At 34.5% G+C, this 10,905-nt stretch overlaps 1 protein-coding gene across 4 annotated transcripts; it reads left to right on the top strand.

Annotated features, from left to right (window-relative positions):
- Positions 1-201: 201 nt before the first annotated feature.
- Positions 202-7,203, top strand: LOC129313724 (transcription factor TGA9). Of its 4 annotated transcripts, XM_054957064.1 has the most exons (13): positions 202-311; positions 494-913; positions 1,046-1,134; positions 1,485-1,570; positions 1,768-2,010; positions 2,840-2,884; positions 2,983-3,042; positions 3,183-3,260; positions 3,398-3,443; positions 4,618-4,889; positions 4,993-5,214; positions 6,686-6,828; positions 6,925-7,203. In XM_054957064.1, exons 2-13 carry the CDS (start codon positions 804-806, stop codon positions 7,022-7,024), a joined length of 1,494 nt encoding a protein of 497 aa, XP_054813039.1. In that variant the 5' UTR covers positions 202-311; positions 494-803; the 3' UTR covers positions 7,025-7,203. The 4 variants fall into 4 exon arrangements, with proteins under 4 accessions (XP_054813039.1, XP_054813042.1, XP_054813040.1 ...); XM_054957067.1 differs by lacking the exon at positions 6,925-7,203 and adding an exon at positions 5,376-5,487 and having other exon boundaries at positions 208-913; positions 6,686-6,825; XM_054957065.1 differs by having other exon boundaries at positions 212-913; positions 2,843-2,884.
- The last annotated feature ends 3,702 nt before the right edge of the window (positions 7,204-10,905 follow it).

Raw genomic sequence — 10,905 nt, 5'->3', positions numbered from 1 at the left:
TCTTTTGAGGAGTCATTAGTTCAATCCTCCTTGTTTACACTACAGGAAATTCATGGAAAAATATATCATGTAATTTAATTAGGTAGTTTAAATTGACTAACAAAATTAAAAAGTTGAAGAGATTTAGTTGAAATTTAATATAAGATATTAAAATTCAATTTCACAAGTATATATATATATAGAAGACTTGTTGTGCTAAGTACATGCAGCTGAGAAGGCTGGCATACAGAGCCAATAAGAAAACACAGGCGGTTAGAGGGGGAAGAGAGCGGAGCAGGAGGAGTCAGTGATTCTAGTGGCTTCTTTCAAATGTCCCTACCCTTCCCCTCTTTTTTTCTATTAATATAATTTGTTTGTATATCTTCCACACTTTTAATTATATTTCTGCTCACTTTCATACCCCACAAATTCAAATAGAGCCTGAGAGACAAAGTCTGCTATGACAACATTTTTGAAACCATCAAACTCGCTAATCTACCCACTGCCTTCACAGATAAGGAGACAAAGATATAGATAGAGAAGAAAGCTGCAAGGAGGGGCATTTCTGAGAAAAAGATCTGAACCTCTCTGTGTTCACTTAGATATTTGACAAGGAAGTTTTGATTTTTTGCTTCTCTGTGGCCATCTTTCTATTGGGTTCTATCTATACCTTGCAAATTTCAAAGAAAAACAGAGATAAACAGATTTGATTTGCTGGATAAACCTTTCAAATTCTTCAAGTTCTGGTTTTTTCAGTTCAGCTTCGGGGAATTAAAGATCATTGGAATGCTCTGAGAAGGAAGAAGGTAGATAGCTAGCTTTGCATGGCGAGTCACAGAATAGGACAGAGTGGTTTGTCTGAGTCATCGCCTTCAGGCCATCACTATGGACTACTTCACGGGATTAATAATACTCCTGCGGCATCCAGCTTAATGTATTCTTCAATAATTTCTCCTTCAGTTCTGTTCTGTTGATACATACTTCAAAAAAGTTCAGACTTTCTTCATATATCTGACCTGGGTTTTCATTTTCATTATGATTGTATATATTTTTTCCTGTTTCAAAGCAATCAAGGGTCTGCTTTTGATTTTGGAGAGCTGGAAGAGGCAATTGTTCTGCAAGGAGTAGACATTAGAAATGATGAAGGCAGAGCACGTACGGTTCCTTTTTCTACGATTTCTGCTCTTTTTCTCTGACGTGAGCGAAACAAATAACCAAAACCAACTCCTTGAAAAAGCGGGGAGAGAAAAAAGAGAGGACGAGCTTTTGAATATGTCTTACCATATCAGATACAGTAATGATTCCGAGGCAATAGAAATGGATGGCGTGGGAGTTACAATCTTAGAAACACGTCTTATAACTGCTGAAAAAGGAGGATTAGGTTCCTCCTCCTATACGCCTTCCCATATACTACAATTATTATTATCGTATGTAATTGAGGATCCTCAGAGGTTTTGTTTTCGTTTTGGTGATTCTCTGAGATTTTGCTTTTACGATTCTTGCAGCTTTATTCATATCCAGGCCTGCAGCTACTACTCTGGAAATGTTCCCGTCTTGGCCAATCAGATTTCAGCAAACCCATAGAGTAGTGGTATTACTCTCACCACCTTGCTTTCCTTCCTTGACCATTTTGCCTTCCAAATTCAACAAAAATCCACGTGTGTCTCTATATATATGGGGTCTGTGAACTGATCTTTGGGAAGATGATATCTTGATACTTATGCGTGTTTCTGGGCTGAAAATGGGTTGGGTATCTTGTATGACTTTTTGATGAGTTTGCTGATACAGGGAGGACCAAAGTCAGGAGGAGAAAGCGCTGATTCAGGATCAGCTGTTAACACCATATCAAACAAAACTGAGCCTCAGCTTGAATTTGAACCAGAATCTCCCATTAGTAAGAAAGCATCTTCTTCTTCAGACCTTCATCGTCATCATCAGAAGCAACAGCAACTTCAACAGGAGATGGCAAGTGATGCCTCAAGAACAGGCCCATCACAGAATCAATCACCTGCCAAATCACCTCAGGAAAAGGTTCCTTTATCTTTTCTTTCTTTCCTTTTCTTTTCAGTTTTGGACTACTACTGTTTTCTACTATTAATCTCTTAGTCTTTCTCTTTCCATGATCCCCAAAACCCAGGAAAAGTTTCCCTCTTTGATGCAATTATTACTGTTTTTATGATCCTGTTGTCTCTCTCTCTTTCTGGGCATATCTTCACAAAACAACAGCACAGATCCCAACAGCTCTCAGAAAATCAAAAGAACACAGAGTTTTCCTGATTCCTGAACGATTTTCTGATGAATGTCTGACATGAAATATGAGAGAGAAAGAAACAGCAAGAGATAAAGAAAGGGGGAGACATGTCTAGTACAACACAAGGAAACAAATCGAGAATCTTTTCGGTACTTATCAACGGTTCTCATTATCGTTGTGACCCACTTCTCTCAATCCCCCTACATAAACCCCTCTCTCTCTCCCTCTCTCTCTCTCTACCCCTCCTCAGCTCCCAGTCAATCCTCGAGTTCAGAAAGCTCAACAACCGCATTATATTACCCTCAAGAAAAAACAATGGCTGAAAATGATGCTTTTTGCTACCCATATCATATTGAAGATTGTTTCTCTCCACCAAAATGGCCTAACGGCCAGCTTCATCCAGAAATGCTTCCAAGAAATTCTGTAAACTACCCTTTTCATCATCTCATCTTGTTCCTCTAGGTTGAAACCGTAGAATTTCTCTTCTGCCTTCTGCGAGCTCAGAAAGCCAGAAAAAACTTTTTTTCTTCCTTGGTTTTCTTCATTTTCCCTGAGAAATCACTTATCTTTCTTAAGATGAATTCTTATTTGTGTTTTTTTGGCTTGTAGAAGAAGGGAGCAGGTTCTTCATCCGAAAAACAACTTGATGCAAAGGTTTTGAAAGTGACATTACATCATATGCATGTATATTTTTGGCCCCAAAATTTCGTTCTTTTTAATGGAGGGAGATTCTCTTGATTTTGGTTTTGCAGACACTGAGACGTCTAGCTCAAAACAGAGAGGCTGCAAGGAAGAGCCGTCTGAGGAAAAAGGTATTAAGTGGTGTGGCCCATTAAATCGTACAGTTAGTTGGTGAAGATTATAACAGTTACTGTGTTGGAAACACGAAAAGAAATTGTATTGTAATGGCTTTCTCTGCACTTTCTTTTTCATTTTCCCTCTATCCAAACAGGCTTACGTGCAGCAGCTAGAGTCCAGTAGGATCAAGCTTACCCAGATTGAACAAGACCTTCAAAGAGCCCGCTCTCAGGTTTCCAAATCATACTTAGCTTCTACTCTTCATCACAGTTATTGAAAAGTGAAATAAACTGAATAATATAATGCAGCTATTCATAATTATACATTTCACTTTATAATTATAACTATGTGGGTTTGTTTAATATTTAGGGATTGTTCTTAGGCTGTGCTGGTGCAGGTGGCAACATAAGCTCCGGTGAGTTATATCTGTTCATTTCACTGATATTTTCATATTACAATGTGATAGTTTTCTTGTTACTAAAGTTGAGAAACAAAATGAAATGAAATAAGGCATTAGAGCGATTTTTGGTAAATGCGACTATGGAGTAGTTAATTATTGAGTCGAGGGGGAAAAATTAGGATAACCAACATGATTAATAAAGATATTGTGGATGTATATTTGCCAATATTTTTATTATTTTGTCATAATTCACACGTAACTAAACATAATTGTTGAATCATCTGGATATCTTAATTAACGAAAGTAATAAAAGTCAAATTTGGGAAACCCCATTTTAAAATTTTAGTTGAGGTCATTGATTTGACCAAAATCTTTTGAGGCTGAATTCTCGTGGGATTCTTAATTAATTATAGAGGAATGATAATAGACCAAAGGTACTACAATAAAAAGATGCCAATGTTTAAGTAAGATCGTACTAGTTGTGTGAGCTACAAAATGGATATGAAAACTGTGCTGCTTTTTCTAAACATTGAAGATCGTTCGTCAGCTTTAACTGTTTAAGCGAATTCGTAATATATTGAAATGATGCTATTCCTTTTCACTTTTGGTAAAAAAAATTAGGGTTCTTAACAGGACAATGCCACTTTCTGGTGAAAAGACGAGGATTGTTATTAATTATTCATTTAATTAAGAAATATGGTCCTCGGTCTGTTTCATTGCTTTCGGACTACAATAACCAAACATACAGAAATGCTTTTTTTTTTACAATACAGCACCATATGTTTTTTCAAGAAAATAATTTTAAAAAAAATTATAATCCTATCAAACTACTTAAATTCTCTTATTATTGGTTGCTGTTTTTTTTTCTTTCATACCGATACATGATTCTTTGATTTTTTTATAAATCATTTTTATTAATTTTATTAATACCAATAAAAAAATGTAAGAAATAAAAGTGTGTAAAATTTTAAATATATTTTTATATGATAAATAAAAATAATAATATCATGTTATTTTTTTCTTTTGTGAAGATTAATTTTAAAAATAATTTTTAAATATTATTTAAAAGTTGTACCGTAATTTATAAATAAGGTTAAATAAACCTCTTGAAACGTGACTTATAAGTGGGAGGAAATGCTTTCTTCAGATTAAGGAAATGTTTTTCAACAAGTGCACTGTTGTGGAGCAGGAGCGGCAATATTTGACATGGAATATGCAAGATGGCTAGAGGAAGACCACCGGCACGTGACGGAGTTACGGGCGGCGTTGCAGGCGGCGTTATCGGACAGTGAGCTTAGAATAATGGTGGACGGATATCTGTCTCATTACGACGAGATCTTCAGGCTCAAAGGAGCCGCTGCAAAATCAGACGTTTTTCATCTCATCACCGGCATGTGGACCTCTCCTGCTGAACGCTGCTTCCTATGGATGGGTGGTTTCAGACCCTCTGAACTCATCACGGTTCGTCCAATTAATTAATAACCACTTTGATTTAATTTCCTATGATATAAACCTAAAACCTGAGACATATTTGAGGCCCGAAATATTGTTCTGGTGTGATCAGATGTTGATTCAGCAGCTAGAGCCGCTGGCTGAGCAGCAGATTATGGGAATGTACGGTCTCAGACATTCTTCACAGCAAGCAGAAGAGGCTCTCTCTCAAGGCCATGAACAGCTCCAGCAGTCCCTCGTCGACACCATTGCCGGCGGCCCCGTCGGCGACGGCGTGCAACAGATGGTCATCGCCATGAGCAAGCTCGCCAATCTTGAAGGATTCGTCCGCCAGGTATCAGTTTTTAATATATTTCTGATCTTTTTCTTGCTACGGCAATCGTGAGCAGCTAGCTTCATGGTTTTAACATCACATGAACAAGGGAACACAAAAAATGACATCTTTTTTGAGCTATACTATATTGATTTCCGGGTGTAATTATGAATTATCTATAGTACATAATTTGTGGAGAGTCAAAACAGAAGAAAAGGAAGATTTGGATAGAGCTTTTTTCAGAGGTGATTCTTTTTCATCTGGTGGGGAGGTGTGGTTGACGTAAAGCCTCAGGTGACATCTGAGTGTCAAACTTATTTGGAGCAATTTTCTCTTTTGACTATAATGAGATATATATATATAGAGAGAGAGAGAGAGAGAGAGATAGCTTGTTCCTGCTAATACATAATTAGTCAAATTTTATAATTGAATTCATAACTATTTCTTCATCTCGTGAGGTTATAAGTTTCAAACACCGATTTGTTAAGAAACTTGCTGGTTGAAAACGGAACTTTATAGCCTTAAGCTGTTATGATTAACTTCCTTCGATTCTTTTCGACGGCCCCTAATTCATGCTAAACTTTTTGTAAAGTCAGTTACGTATTTGTTTTCAAGTTATTTATTCTACCTGACGTGTGAAAATAAAAATGCTCATTTGTCTTATTTTAGAGCGTGATATATCGGAAAAAATAAAACGTATTAGCACCGTCCTTAATAAGTTTTGTCTTATTAAATGTTAAGTGACTTCTCTAATACAATGAGAAAATTATCTTGCGGCAGGACGAATAAGTCAAAATCAACCTGCCCAGTAATAAATATCCGCCTTAATTAAGTCCTGATAATTATCATGGTCTGGTTGACCCTATAGTTCCTATCATATATATGAAAGTGATCACATTTTTCCTGTATATTGGTTGAAAAGAAATCATAATTATTGCATGTAATTAAATCCCCAATACTTGTTTGACACGTCTCTAATTAAGAACAATATATGTTTAATTTACTTTATTGTTGCCGGGTACTTAAGTTTATTGCTGATACCTGTTGCTTCGTTGCTAAGTTGTGCGTTAAATGTTGAGTGATTACAAGCATTTGATGTAGTTTTCCCATCTTAAAATGTCGCCGTCAGAAGTTGGTTTTGAAAGTGATGGCTGTTGAATCATGAACCCTAGATGGACTAAATAATATATCTAACTATTCGAAGTATATATTCATGAATTAATAGTATGAAAAGAGAATAGACTATTTTAGTGTGTAGAATTAATTAAGAAAGAGGCCAATTAAGCTTCCAAATAAGACAAAGTCATGGATGTCAATTGTTTTGAATTCATGCGCTCCCTCGTGGATTAAGGACCCGTTGAAATTCCTGTGCGGTGGTTGGAGTTTGCTTCAGTCCGGATACAAAAGAAACAGTAGTCTTAATAATAATGAATTTCAATTTCTCGGTCGTTTCTTTGACTGGAATTAATTAAGTTGGCTTGGTGAATTGAAGGCTGATAACTTGAGGCAACAGACACTTCACCAGTTATGCAGATTGCTGACAATCCGTCAGGCAGCAAGATGCTTCCTCGTAATGGGAGAGTATTATGGTCGCCTTCGTGCCCTCAGTTCTCTCTGGGCTTCCAGACCTCGAGAGTAAGCTCTCTGTCTCTTTCTCATATATCAGACATATGATAATCTCATCGCATTCGGCGATTAATGGCGGTGGTGTTGCATAATATTGGAATACAGGACGATGATGAACGAGGATAATTCGTGCCAAACAACGACGACGGAATTGCAGATGGTTCAACCTCATCATCATCATCAGAATCATTTTGGCAGTTTCTGAGGTAGAATTAGATCCAACTCTTTAGTTTCAAATTAAAGCCGGTGGTCCGATCTCTATCATTATCTCATACATATTTCTTTTTTATTTTCTTATATAAAGTATCTGTATCTCTTTGGACTGTTTTTTATTGTAAATGTAAATCGATTGCATATAATTATATTAATGTATTAATGAATGAAGCCTGGGCCTTGGCTTAAAATTAAGAAAATATCAAGTAATCGCGAATGACGGACACGCAAGACACTGACAGATAACCGTTCTGCATACATGAAACCTTGTCGTTGACCTAACTATATTTACAAGGTCACAGATTAATTTTAAAAAGGGTAATATAATATCAAAACGCTGGCACACTAGAGCTGGTTATAAACAGAAATAGTGGCAGAAATTGTGGAAAGGCTATATAGAATATTGACTATATATTGAGTTGATATGAAGGCAGAACGGAAAGGTGATATGAAGGAACAGCATTGTCTATTTGTCTGGTTCTGTGGTGGTTACTGCACAATGTAATAATATATATGGTAATGAAGTGGTTGGGGAAAATTGATAATAATAATAATAATAATAAAGGAGGGGAAGAAGAGGAGGGAATTGCGGCTTGGGCTTTAGTACGTGCATGTGCCTACGTTGGTGAGTGCTGGAAAGGAGAGACTAGAGATCACTTGGTTTTGGTCCTTGTTTAATAAATTTGGTGGAGCTGTCTCTTGAAAATGAGAGGAGATATAATCAGATATTATAATGTAGATATGTACATTATAGACAAGCACATATATATCTACACACACATGCTTCCATGACTCGTGTTCCCTTTTTCTTCGTTATATTGACAATTAAAAGTCATTGTTCTGTACGCAGCCTGCACATTCACAAGCACAAAAAGACGTGCGAGTAAAAAATATAAACCCGATGGCGTGTATTATTTCCACTCTTCACAATTTCTAAAATAAACCAAATAGGAGAGTCGAGCTTAAATAATCTTGAAAAGTTCTGGGTCAAGCCGGGCTTGATCCATGTTTTTCTTTCATGGTGGAGAGGGAGCTTAGCTATAAGAGGAAGAAGAGTAGAAGACAAAATGAAAAAAAGAAAAAAGAAACGAGAGAGTGAGAGTGAGTTAATACATAATAAACACCATAAAATTTATGTTTATCTTTTATTTTAAAAAATACAACTATTTTTAGAGAATATATAAATTTGACAAAATTAATTAATAAAATTGAAATAGATTGAACATATTTTTAAGGTAAAAATTGTGTGTGTGTGTGTGTGTGTGTGTGTGTGTGTGTGTGTGTGTGTGTGTGTGTGTGTACTGAATACTTTTTATAACTTACTCTTTTTTAAAAGAGAATTTTGGGAAATAAATATCCTTTATCTAATACATTTATTAAAATTTTCTTTTTATATCCTCCTTCATAAATAAGTCACTAATCGATTTGTAAACCAGTTGTTATTATTCTCAAGATTGTCACTAAATAAATGATAAATAGTTCTAGAAACAAATTTACACTTCTAACATATTTATAGCTTTCAAATAATTATATTTACATTTCTTGATTCTGACGAAATAGGTATTAAATTTGTTTCTGATAAATTAGGTAGTATTTGGTTCTTATAAAAGTGATAGAGAAAGTAACCATACATTTGACAAAATAATTAAAAATGGAATTTAAATCATGCGTAATTGGGAATGTATGACAAAACTAAATCAAACGGAGAGAGTTGAAGGGCTTGTTTGGTTTCTGTTATAATGTTTTGTTTTTAAAAATTGTTTTGTAATATAGTTTTTAAAATTATTTTTTAAAATAAAACAAAATAAAAATATGTTTGGTTATGTTAATTTAAAAAAAATTATAGAATTAAAAAAAAAGCTGATAGTGATAATTGCAGACAGTTAATAATGATAATTTATAATAAAAATTAATCAAACTAACTATATTTTTCAATCATCATATGTATAGTGTGTTTCGAAAACAAAAAAAAAATGAAATGAAAATGACTTTAAAATGTTTTAATTTTTTGTTTTTAAAAATAAAAAATGAGAATAGCTTTGAGAATAATTTAATTCAAAACATTTATTTAAGTATGTTCTTATTTAAAAAAATGGAAAACAGATTTTGAAAACAAAAACTGACGAAATAAATTTGCCTCCAATATTCATGGTCGTCACGTTAATGGTCAAGCATGATCTCCTTAAAAGTCAAAACACTCTATAAATCATATTCAGACCCGTGTTTTCTTCTTAACTCCAATTTACAATAATCCACAGCGCTCATAAAAACCTTCAAACCCTCTCTCTATTTTAAAGAAAAGTGTTGTATACAAATTAAGAAATAAAATTAATACTACTCTGATCTGTCCTTAAATTTCTAATGTTAGTAAAATAAAGGGTATAATTTGTAATAGCAGCAATTTGGATTGTCTACTTTGTCTTGGAATTTTAAAATGATAAATAAATAGAAAATAATCTTTTTTTTTTAGATATGACGGTTAAAAAGTATAACTGGGAGCCATTGAAAAAAATTGAGAATGCTTTAAATTAATTGGAAGGCGATGGCTACATAATTATCAGTAGCCTCTAGTTGAGTATAGAAGTGGAACTTGCTGATTGACATGTTGAATATTATTACTTATCCCAATTATTTATTTTGATTGCTCCATCCATCACTTGATAATTTTTTATTAAAATCAATTCATTACTTTAAGCTTTCGGGTTTTCTACTTTTGGATTCATTTGGAGCAATAGGAATTAAATTATTTGTAAGGTTGGGCCGATAACACTAATCTAATTAACGTCCTTATCATGAGAGTGCTACGTCAAGCCTTTCCCCCTTGACTTTATCTTTATTTAATTTACTTTAATGCATACGTCCCTTCAGATTAGGTGTTAAAAAACACACACACGTTTGCTGGTTTTATCATTACTTTAAGGGCATGTGGTTGAGAGAATATTATAAATTATTAATGATAATTAAAAAGCAGAAGAAGAAAGAAGATGTTATGGTTCAAGTTCTCAAAACGGCCTCAGATTTTCTGATATATCTCCATTTTCTTCCTGCTTGAAGCCGCTGTAAGTACCTCAAAATAATGACGCCGGGCTAGGCTCTCAGGTTAATCAGTTGACCATAGTTTGGTCAAATGCTACAAAATAGAAATGTTATAAAATGGGTAATGCCAGATAGGATTATCTATCAAAATAGGATAATGCTATCTGACATTCACCATAATATGATCGTTAGGTTTATGATTAATTATTTTCAGTACCATTTGTTATCTTGCACACATATAAAGAAGACGTATCTCTTTTAGTTAAATACTGTGGGTACGGAGTCAACAGTTTTAGTACTTTAAGCAACAAGATTTTACAGTCAGAATTGGCCTACCATTATAATGCAATTGGTATCAGGGTTTTCCAGTGCATATTATCATAATGAGAATAATTTCGCACCAACACTTCAATTCACAACTTGAGCACCAGCTTCTAATAATACAACCAAATAAATGAAAGAAATATTATCTGAGGAAAAAACGGGAACCTGAAAACGACTCATCAAAGGAAGAATAAAATGGCAGGAAAGACTAGAAAAAATTAGGATGAGTAGGCGCATTCAACCAAGGAAAACCATTATTATTGTATTAGTTGAATTCAAGGAAGGTGACTCGGTTCTCTTTGCGTTGTTTTGTCTAGATGGTAATGCAAGATTTAATTCAATGAAAAATAATAATGATAATAATTTGTAAATAACATCCTTCTCGTTGGCAACAAGTGAAGAGTAACATTTGAAGGGACGGGAAATGGGAACTAGAAGGAAACAAAAATCATTTGTAGTCGAGTTTAGCTGAAGGAGGGTTGAATAGTCACACCATTTGCACACCAGAAAAAA

Source organism: Prosopis cineraria, unplaced genomic scaffold, assembly GCF_029017545.1.
Source record: "Prosopis cineraria cultivar Desert tree isolate PC_DT_omini unplaced genomic scaffold, ASM2901754v1 PC6, whole genome shotgun sequence".
Lineage (NCBI taxonomy): Eukaryota > Viridiplantae > Streptophyta > Magnoliopsida > Fabales > Fabaceae > Prosopis > Prosopis cineraria.
The sequence above is the reverse complement of the archived record's forward strand: the minus strand, read 5'-3'. Positions and strand labels throughout refer to the sequence as shown.

Coding starts and splice junctions, on each gene's coding strand:
- LOC129313724 (XM_054957064.1), top strand. CDS start 804: ATGGCGAGTCACAGAATAGGACAGAGTGGTTTGTCTGAGTCATCGCCT. Junction 1,571..1,767: donor AGCAAACCCATAGAGTAGTG/GTATTACTCTCA, acceptor TTGCTGATACAG/GGAGGACCAAAGTCAGGAGG. Junction 4,890..4,992: donor GACCCTCTGAACTCATCACG/GTTCGTCCAATT, acceptor TGGTGTGATCAG/ATGTTGATTCAGCAGCTAGA.